The 19,923-nt window shown below is 44.5% G+C and overlaps 1 protein-coding gene across 1 annotated transcript in view; it reads right to left on the bottom strand.

Moving 5' to 3' along the window:
* SLC26A4 (solute carrier family 26 member 4) overlaps nt 1-6,745 on the bottom strand; it is a 48,702-nt gene extending 41,957 nt beyond the window's left edge. The window contains exons 1-2 of the mRNA XM_077758338.1: nt 6,648-6,745; nt 6,348-6,601 (exon numbers count right to left, since the gene is read on the bottom strand). Of these exons, the coding sequence (XP_077614464.1) occupies nt 6,348-6,601; nt 6,648-6,745 (352 nt within the window). The remainder of the gene's footprint in view (nt 1-6,347; nt 6,602-6,647) is intronic.
* Between the last annotated feature and the right edge of the window lie 13,178 nt (nt 6,746-19,923).

Genomic DNA, 19,923 nt, shown 5'->3' with positions numbered 1-19,923 from the left:
AACACTTCACTCCGATCAGAGTGGCTAAGTGAACAGCTCAGGAAACAACAGAGGTTGGCGAGGATGCGGGAAAAGGGGAGCCCTTTTGCGTTGTTGGTGGGAAGGCACACTGGTGCAGCCACTCTGGAAAACAGTGTGGAGGTTCTGCAAAAAATTAAAGAGAACTCCCCTCTGACCCAGCAATTGCACTACTAGGTATTTATCCAAAGGATACAAAAAAGCTGATTCAAAGGGGCACATGCACCCCAATATTTATATTAGCACGATCAACAATAGCCAAGCTATGGAAAGAGCCCAAACATCCATCAACTGATAAAAGGATAAAGAAGATTCACAATGGAATATTACTCAGTGATCAAAAACAATGAAATCTTACCATCTGCAACAATATGGATGGGACTGGAATGTATTAGGCTAAGCGAAATAAGTCGGTCAGAGAAAGACAAATATATGATTTGTCTTCCATATGTAGAATTTGCGACACAAAACAGGTGAACGTAGGGAAGTGAAGAAAACAGAAGATAAAAACAGAGAGGGAGACGAGCCCTAAGAGACTCTCAAAGACAGAGAACAAACTGAGGGTTGCTGGTGAGGTGGGGGAACGGGGAGGGGCTTTAGGGGTGATGGGCCTTAACGAGGGCCTCTGTTGGGATCAGCACTGTCAGTGCTGTGAGTGCAAGTGATGAGTCACTAAATTCTACTTCTGAAACCCTTATTACTCTACATGTTAACTTGGATATACTTAAAATAAAAAAACTTTTTTTAGTGTCATCAATGTGGTCCAAGGTCTCAGAGCAGTTTTTGCACATAGATGCTTCGTGTGAATGTTCAGAGGGACACAGGCGCCGCTGCACTGCCCTCTTCCCCTTTCTTGTTAACAGAAGTTAGATCCAAACAAAGAAAAAGATGACAGTTCTACACAGCAGCAGGCCAGACGTCTCTAGGGGGCTTCCTCCACGGGGCTGTCTGTCCCAAGCAGCCTCGGGGCCCAGCTGGCGCGCTATGGAGAAGCCTCAGCTTTTCTGTGTACACGGGAATTGGTAGACTGTCACAATGCGTTCTTTCCCCTGTTAAGTACTTCTTAGGTAGTCAGCACATCTTACTTAAATTACCTTCTCACATTTCACTCACTTACAGTGAGAGAAAATCAAGCCCTTTGATCACTGGGCCCTTAACAAAGGATTACAGTTAGAGCAGTTAAAAAAAAGGGGGGGGAGGGGCAAAAACAACCTAAATATCCTAGCTCACAACTGCCCAACATTAGTACTGAATGAATGTCTCAAAAGGGAAAAGTTATTAGCTAAATTATACTTTGCCTACTGTAATTCTATAAATTGAAATTGATGTGATATATAGAAATATATTTCCTAACACGGAGATGTGGAAAGCACAAAGAAAAAGTGAAGAAAAAGCAGGAATCAAAATCGTGGTAAGCATTCATGCTCCCCTTTTATAAAAGTAAACACGCATGTTGCATGCACAAAAAAAATCTCAAAACATTTTCAATAATATAGTAAGTCATTTCGATATGCAAAGACTATATAATAAAATAAACGCCCTATTCACCATCCAGCTTAAGAAACAAATTGCCACCTGGCTGGCTCAGTTGGTACAGGGTATGACTCATGATCTCAGGGTTGTGCGTTTGAGCCCCACATTGGATGCAGAGATTACTTAAAAATAAAATCTTGAAAAACAGACAGACAGGCAGACAGACAATAAGGCAGGAAGGCAGGAAGGCAGGAAGGCAGGAAGAAAGAAAGAAAGAAAGAAAGAAAGAAAGAAAGAAAGAAAGAAAGAAAGAAAGAAAGAAAGAAAGAAAGGAAGGAAGGAAGGAAGGAAGGAAGGAAGGAAGGAAGGAAGGAAGGAAGGAAGGAGAAAGAAAGAAAGAAAGAGAAAAAGAAAAGGAAAGAAGAAAGAAAGAGAAAAAGAAAAAGAAAGAAAGAAAAAGAAAGAAGAAAGAAAAAGAAAGAAGAAAGAGAAAGAAAAAGAAAGAAGAAAGAAAGCAAGGAAGGAAGGAAGGAAAGAAAGAAAGAAAGAAAAAGAAAGAAAAAAAAAGAAAGAAAGAGAGAGAGAGAGAGAGATGAAGGGAGGGAGGGAGGAAGAAGAAACAAATCACCAGTCAGGCTGCAACTCTACTTTTCCTCAATCATGTCCTCACCCCCAGAAGGCAACCACTATCCAGAATTTAGTGCTTATCATTTTGGCATTTCTTTATTCTTTTACCTAGATCTGCATTTATGTCTAGTAGGACATTTACTAAGATATTAATGGCTTGTCTACATGGTAGGATCAAAGGAGACTTCTAGTTTGTGAAGAGGTATTTTCTTCATGTTCTTTAGATGTATTTTCCGGTTCCCTACTAAGCGCATTCGTGCATCACCCAACAAGCATTGATTACGTACCTACTGTGTGCCAGCACTATTCTAGGGTTCAGGGTGGACAAAAGAAAGTCTCTGCTCTTACAGAATTTGCATTCTAGAATAATCTGATTACTGATACAATCATTTTAAGACACGAATGACAACGAGGAATGGCATTACTCACTCATCCAAGAAAATGGAGTAGAAAGATGGCTCCGCAAAGGGAGGGAGGAGCAGGAAATAAAAACAATCTATTTTCTGTGCACTTTTTCCAAGTCTTTCTGAAACTTCACTTTCCTAAACTGGGCTCTGCAGTGTTTACAGGCCTGAAAAAACAGGGACTTTTTCTGTTTCCATACAGTGTCCTACTTAGGGACTACGGCTCCCCAAATATATTGTTAACCAGCTTTATTATAAAGGAATTTGGCGCGACAATTTTGAAAGTACACCACTTGTACAGAAACCGAAGCCGTCGGTGTAAGCCGTGGAATGTGTGCTGGGAGCCCCCACGTGCAGGGTGGTGGCGCCTGCTGACAAAGGCAGGGCTCACAAATGTTTGGAAGCATCTAGAAGGCAGAGTAGAAAGCAGAGAGCCGTCTCCTTGTAGTTGGGAACGAAGACGGCCCTAAAATGCCTGCGCTGATCGTTTGCTGCCTAGTGCGGATTTTTTTATAACGAAAGTCAAAAAGACCCTGTGATCCTTCTCAACAAGTGGCTTCTCAGTAACTTGAGCCTGACCTGTGTGGTGAGTTGCTCGCCCGCTGCTCAGCCATCCGGCCAGTGCTGTGTCCCGAACCTTGTCGCCACAAGACACAAGAGCACCCCTTCCGAAATCTCAGCTTTGAGCACCTCTACAGGGATACTTTCCTGATTTTTCTAACTAGCTCAGATGTCTTGCTCTGCTCTTCACACTTGAAGTAGCTCCAACTCCATATTTGGCATTTCCACTTAGAGGTCTCACGTATATCTCAAACTTAGCATGTCCAAAAGGACATTCTTCACTTTCCATCCCAAACTGCCCCTTGGCCAATCTTTGCCATTTTAATAAGTGACATAACCATCTACCCAGTTGCTCAAGCCAACAACCTTGGAGCCATCTGGGATTTTCATCATACTAAACCCATCAGTAGACAGCAGTGGTTGCTGCTGCAAAATATATTCCAGATCTACGTGGATCTCTCCATCTCCTGCTGATCTGGCTCAAACTGACACACCTATCCTCTAGGCTGGGCCGGGTGAGGCGAGCCAGGTGCCTGAGGCACAATATTGAAGGATACCTTCTGAGAGTCAGTGCCTCGCTGTCCATGCTGATCCCAGCCCTGCCCAACCTTATCTCGTTCTGTTTACCAGCCCCCGCCCCTCACACGACACCCACCCACACTAGAATTTTTGTTCCTCCCTTGAAAATACTGAACTCCTTTTGGCCTTGGGCCTTTGGCTGGTAAACTCCCCTTGCTACTCTTGTCACGGCGGTCTCTTCAGCCTCTGGATCTCTGACTAAATTTCACCGTGTCAGTAAGGACTTCCTTGACCATTGTCCCTAAAACAAACACTCCAGAGACACCTGGGGTGACTCCGTCAGGAGAGGGCCCAACTCCTGACTTCAGCTCAGGTCAGAATCTCAGCGTCATGGGATTGAGCCCTCTGTCTGGGCGTGGAGAGGGCTTAGGATTCTCTCTCTCTCCCTCTGCCCCTCTCCATTTGCGCTCTCTCTCAAAAAAAAGAAAGAAAGAAAGAAAGAAAGTAAATATTCCCTCCTCAAAGCAATCCCTATTATAGAGTATTTATTCCAACACAATGGATTACATCTATCACAGTCTGTAATTATTTTTCTTTTTATCTTTTTATTTCTTTAATTAATCCTTCTGTCTACAACTCAAATGGAACTCCATGAGGTCATATCTGTACCTGTCAATAAACCATTTAATCCTCAGGGCTGAACGCCTGGCATCCAGAATTGGTTTATAAGTATTATTAAGTGAAGGATGAATGAATGCATACATGAACCAGGTTAGCCTCCCAAAACTTACAGAGATAACTTTACAGAGACAAAAAAAATTTTGTGGATTTCTCATCTATGGAAAAGGAGTTAATAATAATTTTTGTGAGGATTAAGCAAGATAATTGGCCAAAGCCAGCACAGTGTCTCGTACTTGGTAGACAAAATTACAAGTAGGGTTAATTCTTACAAGAAACCTGTCTAGGAAAATTTGGGAGCTATGGAGTTTGAAATACTGTTTTCCACATATAAAGGTGATTCCTTACAGAAATGCAACTCAGTCCCCTTCACCAAATGTTTATGAGGCCATCTATTTTGTGCCAGTCCCTACGCCAGGCCCCAGCTAAACGCACGTTAGCTGGACGGTCCCCGTCCCTCAGGAGTCGCGCGGAACTGCTCCAGGAGAGCTCACTGTGCACACGTTCACGTGGCGTCGTCTAACTAACGGACTGTCCGGCCCAACCTCCTCTCCCACCCTCCTTTGTGACGGAAAACACGGTTGGCCAGGCCGGGGCTTCACACGAGGGACACAGAACACCCTCCTCCGGGGACATCTACCTGGCCTGCTCCGAGTAACCTTGAGAGCTTTTGGGGCAAAGGTTGGCTCATGACATTGCTCAACGACTATTACTGACTTCTGAAATAGTCCATTTCCAAGCCATCTTTCCACGCACATCCCCACCCTGACCTACTTCCCATTATTTGCCAATCTCAGACCTCACCTCCACAGAAGGTCGACTCTGACAGCTCAACCTCTAGGAAGCTGTTCCCAATCCCCTAAGGCCGGGTTGTGAGCCTCTGTGCACGCTCACTTTCTGGGCCTTGTCACCCCTGTCACAGCCCTTGTTGAATGGTTATTATCCACTTTCCCATCGGACCGGGAGCTCTTTGAAAGCAGGTGGTACAGCTCATTCATGGCAGCATACCTGGCGCCTAGAGCATACGAGGTGCCCCGTAAAATTATAATAATAAATGAGACTTGTTTCCATGGTCCAAAGACTTGGCAGAGTTGGGGGGAACAGCTGAAGCAAGCCCATGGGGGTGGGGACAGAGAAGAATGCCCAGAGGGCTATTCACCAACTATGCAACAGATCTCCAAGAGGTTCATGGAAATAAAGTATGAAGCCAGCTTAAAAACAAAACAAAGCACCTCTGTTGAGACATTTTGCCAGAGATTAAAATAAGGTGATGGATTAAAAAAAGGAAGGAGGACAGAAAAAAAAAACGCTTATGTATAACACTCCAGACTAAAACACTTCCTTCACTTTCCCTTAAGCCATTTAAAAAGTTTTCAATGTGAAATTTATTTTTGAGAGAGAGAGACACACACACAGAGCACAAGCAGGGGAGGGGCAGAGAGGGAGACACAGAATCTGAATGAAGCAGCTCCAGGCTCTGAGCTGTCAGCACAGAACCTGACGCGGGGCTTGAACCCACAAACCCGTGAGATCATGATCTGAGAGCCAAAGTCGGATGCTTCACCGACTGAGCCACCCAGGCGCCCCTCCCCCTTAAGCCACTTTCAAATTGTAGGTCAAGACCCATGTGTGGGATGCAAAATAATTGAATGGACTGCAATGGTCACTTAAGAAATCTCAGCAGAACAGCACAGGACAGAATAGAAACTAGAAGTGCATCACTCGTAGTGGAGGAAGATGACTATTTCTCAAAACCTGAGATACGTGTGTGTAGATCGGGATGTAATGTGTATTTCTTACTGTGAGTTGTAGTCAGTAGAGACTGAGAAGCCACCGCCTGGCTGCTAGGGCTGCAGCGGGCGCCATGCCGCGGGGGAGGCAGCAGCGCCTCCCAGGAAGCGAGCTCGAAGGAAGAGGAGGGGAGAGGCGAATCGAGGCCCTCGGGGCTCTAGACGAAAGATGAAGACCTCGAGGGGTCAGCAAAGCTGGGGCACAGCCGCCCGCAGTCAGGAGGAAGGTCTGACCTGGGGACTGTCACTCTCGCGGAGCCGAGTCACCCACGCTTACCCTGCAGAGTGCCCACCAGCCCAGTACTGACTCCCGAGATGATGTCACTGAGGAGCCATTCCTTGATCCGGTACTTGGGCAGCCAGCCCAGGACGGGCAGCAGAGTCTTCAGCACGGCCAGGCCTCTCTTCCTTGAACAACTGTCAGGAGGCAAGAAATCGGAGTTTCTAGTCCGGTCTTGGCCACGACCATGGGCTGGACCCTGCTGACCTTCGCAACCATTTAGAAAAAGAGTAAGAATTGCATGGAAAATACTAAGCCTCAAGCACTTACCGCGCTTTTGCCAAGAACTCTACCTACCCTCTTAAGTCGCTGCAGCAGAAAACAGAGGATTCGGTGTCCCCCCCCTCGCCTACCTTTGTAATCCTCTGAGAAAATGTCCCGACACAAGGGCCCATTTTCTAGACCAGCCACAGGTCAAGCAATGTGGAGGCTCTAAATGGAGATTAATTTTCAGACTTCTAACCCAGGCGCCTTCCCCTACTTCTTTTTCTTTAAAGGAAAATAAACACGCTCTGTTTATTTTGGCAATACAAGCTGGGCGCCAGTTAAAAAAAAAAAAAAAAAAAAAACTTAACATGAAAAATGTATACTTTGTTGTACCGTGCTACTAAGTATTTTTTCAATTCAGCACCCAAAGACAAGAGAAAACAAATATTAAGAGTGTATGGACATTATTTGACTCTTCATTCAACAAAATTATTTCACTTATGTTTATGAGACCTTTGGAAATGTTGATGTTTTTCATACTAAGGAATTATTTTTTAGGTGTAATTATTTTTTAGGTGTAATAAGGGAATTGTGGTTATTTTTTCCTACAGAGTCCTTAGAGATATAAAGTGAAATATACAGACAAAAAGATACACTCTGTGGAATCGGTTTCAAAAAAATAATAATACTAATCACAGAGTCGGGGCCAGCGGGTGGCGGTAGCGCTTGGCTGCTGAAGCCGGGTGCTGGGGACACCGCGGAGGGGGGCTTCGGGACCCGACTCGGTCTACTTTTATATACACTTACGTTCTGTAATAAAAGGATTTTTAAAAGAAAGAAAATCTGTCAGCAGTTGACAGTTCTCTAGCTGGTTTCGATGGCGATGTCTCCTTACGGGGGGCCTGGTGGGGTCTGGGACGTGAGAGGGGCCCCCCCTCCCTGGAGGACCCCTTCCCTGGGGGACCCCCACTCCCTGGGGGACCCCCCTCCCTGGGGACCCCCTCCCTGGGGGGAGGCCTTGGCTCGGTGTCTGAGCGGCGTCCTTCCTAGATGAGCTGGGCCTTTCAGGGGCCCCTGCTCAGGTGACGGGCTTACCCGTGAACTCTTCCATGGAGCCCCTTTCTTCTCCACTGTTTCCAGCCTGACCTTCGCAAGAAGGCCGCAGGAGCCCGGCGAGCCCGGCGTGCCCGGTGTGCCCGGTGTGCCCGGTGTGCCCGGTGTACCCCAAAGCGCGCTCCAGGTACCCTCACGGAAGGGGCGAGCGCGCGACGGGGNGCCCCGGCCCCCGCCGGGGCCGGCCCCCCCCCGCCTTTATAGCGAGCGCGCCGGAGGCCGGGGGACGCGTTATTTATGCAGCAACAGAGACACCTCCGTCGAAACGCGGAGCACAAAGCCGCCGTTTCCCGCCCGTCTATCCGACCGGGAAGCACACGCTACACCCCTCCCGCTGCCTTCTCTGCCCGACCCGACCCGGAAGGTCGGAGACCTTACTGGGTGTCACCAGGGTCCCCACCCACCGCCCAGCTCCCNCGGGGCCGCCGGGACCCTGACCCTGACCTTGGCCTGGCTTGTGGGGGGTCCAGACGCACCACCGGCGGGCACTCAGCTCGCCGGCGCCCTGGGCGCGGGAGGGAAGGGGCGGCGGCCGGGTTTGTGTTTCATGAACGCCCTGCGTTTCTAGAAAGGGTTTCTCCAGAAGCACTCGGGGGCCGCTGGTTAGAGACGGTTCATAACTTATTCATAAAGTTTAGATACACTGTGTCCGCGCTCTTCCCTCGCGTGCGCCCGTGTGTTAGGTGTCACAACCCAGGCGTCGGGGGTCACCCCCTCCCTGCTGACCGCCTGGGCAGTTGAGGAAGGAACCAGCTGGGTTAGAGGGGAGTGGAGGCCGCGAAGAGGTGAGGGGCAGCCCCTCTCGCACCTCAGCACGCTTCCGGGTCTTCCGCTGGATCAGCCTTGCTAAGACTGACCGATGCGGGTGAGGACGAAAGACCGAGAGTTTAGTAAACAGGAAGGTTCTCCCATCATCAGTGTTCTGAGCTAAATGCAGAAGGGAGGTCAAAACTGTGCCCCTTCTGGGCACCGGCTCGTGGCTGCCCACCTCGCTGGAAAATCCAGCCCGTGACCCTTCTTTCAGCTCCAGGAAACAGAACTCCCCTCGGGAGAGCCCCGATGTGAATTCCCCGAAACTGCATTCCGCAAGGCTGGACAGGTGCATTTTCTTAATAAACAAATCAGTCAACGGCTTTCAGAAACTTCCCTGACCCTTAAAGAAGGTTAAAGGATGCCTGGCTGGCTCAGCCAGAAAAGCGTGCAACCAACCCTGAATCGCAGGGTCCCGAGTTCAAGTCCCGCCTTAGATGTGGAGATTACTTAATAAACTATAAATCAAGTTAAGAATGATTGAAGAAGGGAACCAAAAATAAAAATCCGGATCATGAACTCGAGAATTCTATCCACTCACAGGGGAGGTTTTGCTTGTACAGTAGATCCCTGAGCAACACAGGTGTGAACGGCACAGGGCCACCTATCTATTTTTTTCTCATAAGTACAGTACAATACGGTAAATGTGTTATCTCTTCTTTATGATTTTCTTAATAACATTTTGTTTTCTCTACCTTACTTTATTGTATGATACATAAATCACACAAAATATGTGCCAATAGACTATTCATGTTGCCCATAGGTAAGATTTCCAATCAAGAGTTAGCCTTTTTCGCAGTTAAATTTCTGGGAAGTCAAAAGTTATTCGAGAGGGGCGCCTGGGTGGCTCAGCCGGTTAAGCGTCCGACTTCGGCGCAGGTCATGATCTCACGGTTGGTGGGTTCAGGCCTTGCGTCGGGCTCCGTGCTGACGGCTCAGAGCCTGGAGCCTGTTTCGGATTCTGTGTCTTCCTCTCTGCCCCTTCCCCACATACTCTGTCTCTCTCTGTCTCAAAAATAAAGTATAAAAAAATTTAAAATAAGTTATTCGAGGAGATTTGACTCCACACTGTTGGAAACCCTTACCATTCACGCTGTTCAAAGATCAGCTGTATATACCAGTGGCTCTTAACTAAGGGCCATTTTACACCTCAGGGAACATTTGGCAATGTCTGGAGACATTTTTGTTGTCACGCCTGAGGGTACGCTACTGAAATCTAGTGGATGGAGGCCAGGGATGCTATTAAACATCTATGATAGGGGTTTACTGTCCCTCTAAAGTTCTGTATGTTATTCAAAATATACATCTATTAATAACTTGCTACATGTACTAGACATGTACTGAACATCTCTCTCCATATATATGCATATATGTGTGTCAATAGAGAGAGTGTAGAGGCATGCACGGAGTGTACTTTCTATAAGTAACATATTATTGGATGTGTAACTCAACCACAGAGATAGAGGCAATATTTGTCTTCAGGTCGATTCTGAATGTGTCCGTTCTATACACCCTCACACATAGCTTTGAGTTCCAGTTAAAACACTATCATCTCCGGGAACATTCCTTGATGCTCTCAGCCAGAACTAATCCAGTCCCTTTTCTGAATTCTCTTGGCCCCTTATCTGATTCCCTCTTAAGGTGCCTTTCACTATCTGCTTTCGTATAGTATTGCAATTCTGTTTCCATACAAGTCTTACCTCCCTCACTGGGCCAAAGCTGCTTCTTTTTTTTTTTTTCCCCCCAGGCCAAAACTCCTTAAAGGCAAGCACTACGCCTCCCTCAACAGGGAGAATTATTACCTTCTACCATGTTTTCTAAACAGATAAACGTAGACCTCAAACACATTTCTTTTAAAGACTGAAAATTAAGTTATATATTGGTTTATTCCTTTTTAAAAAAAATTAAGTCTATGTCACTGATATCTTCTAGGATGCCTAGAATCTCATATCATCAACTCATATTGTTGGTTCCACAGTAACTCACCTAGATGACTCACAATTCTTAATTTAATTAATTTGGAGATTTTACACAAATATAAATATAACCCATACCGCATTCTGGAATTTCTGCTCCCAGTTACTTGCTACTTTGAACACTTTTAGTCTGGGACAGTCAGCTCTGCGGACCACTTGTTTTGGAACTTCGTGGTGGTTTGGGCAGCGGTGGTAGTGATCCAGGGGAATAGCAAAGGTTTCAGAAGGACAGAGGAGAAAATAGGGGGGAAGGGTGCAACTTTCTTTGGAGAATAGAATTATTCTTTGAACTGCATCTTTCTACATAAGACTTTGGTTTAACAATCATCACACCAGGGGCACCTGGGTGGCTCAGCAGGGTAAGCGTCTGACTCTTGATTTTGGCTCAGGTCATGACGCCAGGGTTGTGAGATCAAGGGCCCCGCGTCAGGCTCTACATTGGATGTGGAGTCTGCTTAGGATTCTGTCTTTCCCTCTACACCACCCGCCCCCCCTTCTCAGAAAATAAAAGTAAAAAATAATCATCACACCATAAGTGTTGCATATACCTGGATGAAGATACTACTTTCTTCTGTTAAATGCCATTTCTAAGGAAGAAATAAATGGTGCATGGACAGAATAGCATCTCCTTTACAGGTTTCTATAAAAGCAGGGAGTTGCATTTCTCATAGGTCTGAATTTGGCTGTCTTTTAAAAACAGAGAAGAGTAGGATGTGGTAACAGCTTGCTCTCCCTGTCCAGTTTACTTGTTATATTAAACACCTCAAATTACTCACGTAGGCTTTACAAATCAAGCCTCACCTGGTTCACACAGAGGTGGGTGGTTCTTATTTATCAGAATTTAATCATTTCTAAGGACTTCTTTCCAAAGAGATAATGTGTCACTTCAAAATAAATGTCAATGTTATTATCACTTTCCAGCACTTACTTAGCCATTAATGCTGATTTAAAATGCATTTCAGGGCACCTGGGCAGCTTGGTTGGTTGAGTGGCCGACTTTGGCTCAGGTCAATGTCTTGTGGTTCGTGAGTTCAAGCCCTGCGTTGGGCTCTTTGCTGTCAGCTTGGAGCCTGGAGCCCGCTTGGGATTGTGTGTGTGTGTCTCTCTCTGACCCTCCCCTGCTCACACTCTCTCTCTCTCTCAAAAATAAATACACATTAAAATTTTTTAATGCATTTCTTATTTATGATTTAGGTGTTGGAGTGTAAGACAAACTCCATTACTGGATCTACACATTGATTCATTCAAAGATTTACTCAGCACTTATTAGTGCTGGCCAGGGCTATAATGATAAACGAAAGAAGCATGGGCACTGGTCTCCTAACTGTGGGATGCAGCAGACATTCATCAAATGGTCACACAATGTATACACTATTTCTCTGATTCTAAAATGCACATTTTCCACATCTTATCAGGACTCATCTTACAACTGATGATGTGCTAGAATTCAATTAACAGTATTTTTTTGGCCTTTTTTTTTTTTTTGCAGTTTTTTACCCTTTTCTGGTCTAGAGGGCAGATTTGTGGTATAAATTTTTACTTTTTTCTTTGCAGACAATTTAAACGTTCTCTAATAGAAGAAGTACAAACTAATGGAAACGTACAAACAATGCCCCGAAAAATCTGTTTTCAAAAGCAACCTAGATTCTGATGTTTATCATCTTCTACCTTTGAACTGTAACATGTGTAGCGTATTTATTATCTTTTTTGGAAGAACTGAATGGAGTCGCTTCTGCTTGGAGGCAGCACTTGGGACCCACTGTTTCCCACATTTCAAACAGAAACATTGTTCATGTTTTAGGCTGGGGTTGATGATGGGTAGAAACTCTGAAAAATCAGCTCCCTGGAACAGTGGTTATTTTGGCTGGGAAAACCACTCTAATCCTGAGCTTTTATTTTCCTTTTGCTTGCTGACTTTCTCAAGACAATAGATGCAAAATTTCTGCCATTTTTACACACAAAAAGAACTTTAACTTTCTCTCACCTTTTCTGAACAACTGATTGGGCTTCTTTTCAGTAACCATCCAATGTCACATTCAGTTGTTCTCTATTTGTTTCCTGTATGTTACTTCTTTCCCCTCTCCAGATATAAGATATGCTCCTTGAAGACAGAAATAAATATCTCATGTCTTTTATAGTATTAAAAAATAAGACATGCCTGTAAGTGGACAAGTTAAAAAATAGATTAAACTAGCACATAGCGATGACTTCTTATATCATTACCTAGATAATCACTGTCAGGCTTTTCGATTATTTCCTGCTTATCTTTTTCCCCCCCTATCTGCAAGTAAGATTATAACGCTAGTCTTCTTTCGTATGGCTACACTATACCTTAGCAAATCATGGCGATGTAACAGGGACTGAAGAAATACTTGTTAAGTTATTGATTGCTCGATTTTTAATGAGGGAATATTGGGAAATTGTTAGGTACGAATGAAACTAACTTAAAAAACTGAGAATCCATCCTTAAAAAAAAACCCTGCTAAAAAAGCATTCTTTCTAAAACTGTGTGCCTGTACATTCCAATATAAAACAGCTCTTAGTGTTAATAAAAATTTATTTGTATATAGTTTAATAATGTCTCAGATAGTGGAGGAAGCACTGCATTCTTGCATATGAATCCAAATTTGGCATGTGGTTTGGAAATTTGTCTGTCGCTAGCATGAAATAATAGCATAGTTTTCTAAGCCCAGAGCAATTTGAGTTTCTTATTATTTAAATGCATTTAGCTTTTAATTTTTTTATGTTTATTTATTTTTGACAGAGAAAGAATGTGGGCAGGGGAGGGGCAGAGAGAGAGAGGGAGACACAGAATCCGAAGCAGGCTCCAGGCTCTGAGCTGCCAGCACAGAGCCCGACGCGGGGCTGGAAGCCATGGACGTTGAGACCATGACCTGAGCCGAAGTTGGATGCTTAACCAGCTGAGCCACCCAGGCGCCCCTAAATGTATTTAGCTTTTGAAGTTAAGCTTGCACAGCTGTGGTTTGTCAATGGAAGGAGAAAAGGGAAAATTGAGGAATGTTTCAAGTAAATGCTAATGTGCACTGTTGTCATGAGTCGGATGTTTATATTTCATTCGTTCATCCATCCATACACTTCTTTATCCATTCAGTGAGTATTTATTGAACTCCTTACTTGTATCAGACCCCATCTTAAGTGTTAGGGATACAGCAGGGAGCAGGTTTGACAAAAATTCCTGCCCTCAAAGGACTTACGGCTCCTGTGGGGGACGGTGACTGTCAGTGAATCAGTAAATCAGGTAATACGTGGTTATGATGAAACCTGTGGGAGAAATAAACAGAACGATGTCACGCGGAATGCCTGGAGGAAAATGCAAAGAACCAAGAGCAGGGAGGGACTGTTTTGAACGGAGTGGTGTCCGTCCTTTGAGGAGAAATCTGAACGGTAAGGAGGCCGCCTTCCTGGAAAAGGAAACAGCAAATGCAAAGCCCTGAGTCAGGAAAGAGCAAGCTGTGCTCGAGAGACGCAGAGGAAAGCGGGGTGGCTGCAGTGGCGATAAGGCAGCTCTGGAGACAGCAGCCCAGGAGCCCTCCGTACTACGCAGCAATTAAAACCAGGGATTTAAAAACCAGGCATGTAGGGCGGGGGGACGGTGGACAGATAAAAAGGCCAGCACCAAGCCCTTGAGAGGTCATAAAAGAGAATGAAAGGCCTCTTTTCTTCTGTAAAATGCAGATAATCCTTGAACTCAGGTGGAGGTGGGGGAAAAAATGTCTAAAATACTTGGACCTCTTTGGAGAACTGTCTTCTGAGTAAACTTGTTGGTAGCTATGTTTTTTATTCTTCTTTTTTGGGAGCTGTGTTTTTAAATGACATGTGTACAGGGGGACAAACCTAATATTTAGAATTTGTTCAACTGTCCCATCATTCCACACAGGAGTAATAACTTTACTTTTTGGGGACTGGTGGTGCCTCACGCGCAGGAAGCTCTCCTCCGCCGTTAACTCATACAGATCTGAGCAAAAATTGATCTGGGCAATGACACTAACTGCTTTTGGTACAAAACAGCAGCCCATCATCTGAGACAGTTTATCTTTCGTTTGTTTGTGGGGTTTTTTTGACTGGCTGACAGCTACTTTGCTTTATTAAAATTATTTATCCCTCCTCCATTGAATTCTAAATTGGTGACACCACCATCCTAGAATCTACAGATTCTACGTTTAAAAGCAAGTCTTAAATATTGATGGGGAGAGAAAGCCTGTCATACATAAAGGGACAGATTGGTGAAGTGATGCGCAGGGAAGGAGGAAGACGAGGGAGGCCGGGGAGAAAGACTCAGAGGCCCCGGGACCCAGGAAGGGAGACCAGGGTGGAAGACCACGGCCCCGTTTCCGCTGAGTGCTCAGAACTACCCCGTGTGCTCTAACTGGAAAGCTGACTTGACAATGTAACTGATTTTGAGCCTAAGGATTACCTCGAGGTGGATACTGTCATTCCCGTTTCATAGACAATTACACACAGAAAGGTCAAGTAATTTGTCCAAGGTCACCCAGTTTGGCTGATCTGGAATATAAACCTAAGCAGTTTGACTCCAAAGCCCACCCTCTTAACTTTCACCTTGAAAAAAAAGTTTTTTAGTGTTTGTTTATTTTTTGAGAGAGAGAGCGAGTAGAAGAGGGGCTGAGAGAGAGGGAGAGAGAGAAAATCGTAGGCAGCCTCCGAGATGTCAGCACACAGCCCTCCATGGGGCTTGATCCCACAAATCATGAGATCAAGGCCTGAGCCGAAATCAAGAGTCAGACGCTTAACCAACTCGGGCACCCTCAGCTTCCACCTTCTTAAATTGAGCTCTCCAGGCCGCTGGCAACACCCATTCTCCTCATCCTTATATACAGAATTTCTAGTCNTTTTAGTGTTTGTTTATTTTTTGAGAGAGAGAGCGAGTAGAAGAGGGGCTGAGAGAGAGGGAGAGAGAGAAAATCGTAGGCAGCCTCCGAGATGTCAGCACACAGCCCTCCATGGGGCTTGATCCCACAAATCATGAGATCAAGGCCTGAGCCGAAATCAAGAGTCAGACGCTTAACCAACTCGGGCACCCTCAGCTTCCACCTTCTTAAATTGAGCTCTCCAGGCCGCTGGCAACACCCATTCTCCTCATCCTTATATACAGAATTTCTATATTCTGTCTTCTTCCCCCGTCCAAGGCTTCATGGTCCCTCTGCTAAGTGTCAGCTATTAACTCCTCTCTTTTGATATAACATTTTAAAGTATGATATACACAGACAATAAGATACTATGGGATAGTAACAAAGTGGGTCAATATACACAGACATGGAAGGAAACTCAAAATATGCTATAGATGCAAGCAAGACAGCGTTCAAAGAGTGTGTAGCACGCTCGTGGGTGTATAAAGGAAGGGGATAGACGTTTGCAGGAGCTATTACACAGAGCCCCAGCGAGAAAGAGACGACACTAAGATAGAGCTCATAAAGAGACCGGGTATAAAGGTGCAGGCGGGTCAGGGACACCATCAGGGCAACGGCGAGGCCTCTCCCTGGGGTGCCTGTCAGCCTGCTGTCTGAGAAGACGGGGGTGAGCACCCCCAGCCCGAGGGGGGCGGGAGCGGGGAGGGCCGGCGCCCTGGGGAACCGGGGCCCTTGAGAGAAGCGCAGCTAATTCCAGGCCCCGCAGGAAGGCACAGGGAGGAACTGTCCCGCCGCCTCCCTTTCCTGCCTCCCCGTCTTCTGCGGGCGGGACCTTCCCTCTCCTCCATCTTCCTGGTGTCCAGATCCCGCTGGAAGAAGCCAGACGGCCAAGGAGCCCGATGGCTTGCGTACTGCTCGCAGGGTCAGTCCTCGGGGCGCAGAGCAGAGGACAGAAAAGTGGAGAAAGAACAGTGAGGGGCGAATGGACAATATCCCCGCATATGAGCATAGACGACGTCTAGAAAGATTCATCAGAAACTAGGTTCTGATGGAAGCAGGAGACTTTTTAAAAATACATTTTANCCTGGAGCCTGTTTCAGTCTGTGACTCCCTCTCTCTCTGACCCTCCCCTGCTCACACTGTCTCTCTCTCTCCTAGAAATAAATAAAAATATTTTTTAAAAAAATACATTTTATTTTTAGAAAAGTTTTTGACTTACAAAAACCTGGAAAAGATAGTATGAAGAATTCTCATATGCCCTGTGGCCAGTTTTTCCTATTAGCACCCTAAATTTGTATGGTTATATCTGCTGCACTTAAAAAACCCAATATTGATACATTATTATTAACTAAACTCAATAGTCTGTTCAAATTTCCTTAGTTTTTACCAAACATTTATTTTTTTGTTCCCAGATACCACATTACCTTTAATGTTCTTATCTTCTTCTTAGTCTTCTCTGGGCTGTGACAGTTTCTCAGACTTCTTTTGTTCTTGGTGACCTTGACAGTTGTGCCAAGTACTGTCTAAATACTTTGTAGGGTGCTTCTGAATTGGAGTTTATCTGAGTTTTCTCATAATTAGACTGGTGTTATGATTTGTTGGGAGGCCAAGAGCCATTCTTATCATATCATATCAAGGATATGCAGTATCAATAATTTATCATTGTTGATACAGTGTTGACCTTGGTCACCTGGATAAGTTAGTGTTAGGTTTCCCCATTTTCAAGTGACTCTCACCCAACCCCCTTTTTTTCACCGTACTCTTCGGAAAGAAGTCACTATGTGTAGCCCACACTTAAAGGGTGAGGAGTTAATCCCCATCTCCTTGAGGGTGGAGTACCTACATAGATCATTACTTGGAATTCTTTTGTAAGAGAGATTTGTATCACCCCTTCATTTATTCACTTGTTCAATTATTTATTTATGTCTGTATGGAATCACGACTATTTTATCCTTTGTATTAGACTCTAATACTGCTTTATTTTGTTGATCAAATTATTCCATCTTTGACCTTGAAAGCTCTTTCATTTGGCTCCTGTGCCCCTTTGACATGTCCCCATCAATGTAGGTTGGCTTTTATTTTAGTTTTTGGAGTACTTCCTTACTTCTGGCACTGTTAAGGTGCTCCAGGCTTATTTTTTTTTTTTTTTTTTTTTTTTAAGGTTTTAGTTTTAAATAATCTGTACACCCAACATGGGGCTCAAACTCACAAACCTGAAATCAAGAGTCACATACTTTATCGACTGAGGCAGTCAGGTGCCCCTCCAGGCTTCTCCTGCATATTTCCTGTACCCGTTCTTGAATCTGACATTTCCCTAAGGGACCTCACCCCCTTCCTTTTATTGGGGAACACTATTAGAAACGAAGATGTGAGCAATAAGTGTGCTCATTGCTGCTGGGATGTCACTGCTGATGGAGCAAAGAAATGTATGTATGTATTATGAAGTAATATTATGTAACATTTTTCATATTATGAAATATATTGCTTATATAAACATAGCTGTAGTACTTCTATGTGTAACCATCTGTATCTCTATTAGGCTAAATGTAAGTTCATACTAATGAAGAGACTTATTTTTATTGTACACTGTTTTGTACTTTTTGAGCTTTTTAAAAGTTATATCAACATGGTAGTTTGTCAATCATTTAAAAAGAAATAATATGCTGTTTGAAATGCCCTAGTGATAGATAAATTGTGCGTTTGTATATATACATGTCTTAATAGTTGTGGATTACTAGATGAATACGTTCTATTCAAAAGGTGCATATATAAAAATTTTTTGTGAATCAGTCTTTTAAAAATGTATTAGGGGAAAAATATTAGAGGAACTGGGTGGTTAAAATAATTCATGTGAGTTATTCTTTCATAAAGAATGCTCTCCCTATGAATTTGTATGTTGCATGAGTACGTCAACACAGTCAAAATGGAACTAATTATCTTCTTTCAACTCCATTCTTGAATGAGCTGCTCTTCCTGAATTTTCCATCTTGATAAATGGCATCTCATGTATCCAGTTGCTCAAGGCAGAAACTCAGGAGACTTCCTCGATTCTGTCTTCTTTGTTGCCTCTGATGTCACTCTATTGTCAAGTCTACTTTTTAAATATTTTTAAAGTTTATTTAGGTTATTTTGAGAGAGAGACAGAAAGCCAACAGAGGAGGGGCAGAGAGAGAGGGAGAGAGAGAGAATCCCAAGCAAGCTTTGTGCTGTCAGCATGGATCCTGATGCGGGACTTGAACTCACAAACCATGAAATCGTGACCTGAGCCGAGTCAAGAGTCGGACTCTTAACTGACTGGGCCATGCAGGTGCCCCTCAGGTGTACTTTTTAAATAACTCTCCAGTCCCTTCTCTCCTCTCCATCTCCACTGCTGGTGCCTGGGTGTAGGCCAGGATTCACCCACTAATAGTTCTCCCTGCTTCCTTTCTTGCTCTATTCACAACTTATTCTTCAAACCAACCAAAAACCATTTTAAAAATGCATATCTGGTCAGGTTCATCCTTAGCTCAACGTTTCTCAAAACGGCTCTCCGTTGTCCTCTTCTGTGGACCCCATGGTACCGGATGAGCTCTCTCTGCCTTGGAGGCTTGCTTCTTCCTTTGCTTGGGACTCCCTCCGCTTTCACCATCCCTGGCTTCTGTCTTGGTTTCCTTGCCCCTTTCGGGGCTCCTTCCCTAAAAGCCAAAGGCCAGGGTTGATGTCTCAGCACTCTTAATATGCATGCACTTACCACACTTGGTAAGGCGCTTGTCTGACTCTGCTATTCAGATTCGACATAATCTTTAAGATTATATGGGAATAGTGCCTAACTCACAATGTTGATGTGAGAATCAAATGCAATGCCTAGCACATAGTAAGCCCTTGATAAACGTTAGCTATTATGATTGAGTTTGGGAGCCTGGGGAGTCGTTTGAGTTAGAGCTTGGTATATTTTGAGCTTCATTTCAAAAAAAGGTACGTGAGTGTATGTATATATGTTATTTGATGTTGCCAGGAATAGCTAATTTTAACTGTCAAAAATTTCTTCCTAGCACGCTCTTTTGAGTCACGGATTTTGGCTTTTAAATAAGCTAAAGGTTGTTAATTGGGAGAACGGCCAGAAAGACTTCTCCTCGGCTTTTGAATCACATGTTGAACAAATCTGGCATCACAAGCATCAAGCTGCCTTCTGTTTCTAATCATTTTTCTTTCTAATTTAGTTTCTCCCACCAAAAGGGATTATAATTGATTTTCACCGCAGAGTCCATGGAAGATGTCACAAGATGTAAAGGCAATTATTTTCAAGTAGATGGAACCCGTGTTTGCGGAGCGTCCCCACTGGCTCGGTCCCAAGTGCTAAGTAGTAGCAACGCTTCCCTGGACTGAGATGGTGTGGCCGCTGATCTGAGGGAACTGGCAAAAGTCTTGCCTAAGAGACTTTTCTCCTTTCTTCTCACCTACCCCTCTGGCACTCTTTAAAACAACAACAACAACAACGACGACAACAAAGAAAAGAAAAGAAAAGAAGGCCAGTCGCAGCATCTTATTTATGAAAGCCTCTCTAGGAACATGCTGGTCAGTGGTCTGGCCCAGGAAGGCTTG

The sequence above is a fragment of the Crocuta crocuta genome, unplaced genomic scaffold (assembly GCF_008692635.1).
Source record: "Crocuta crocuta isolate KB4526 unplaced genomic scaffold, BGI_CrCroc_1.0 scaffold103, whole genome shotgun sequence".
Lineage (NCBI taxonomy): Eukaryota > Metazoa > Chordata > Mammalia > Carnivora > Hyaenidae > Crocuta > Crocuta crocuta.
This window is presented reverse-complemented; position numbering and strand designations above follow the sequence as displayed.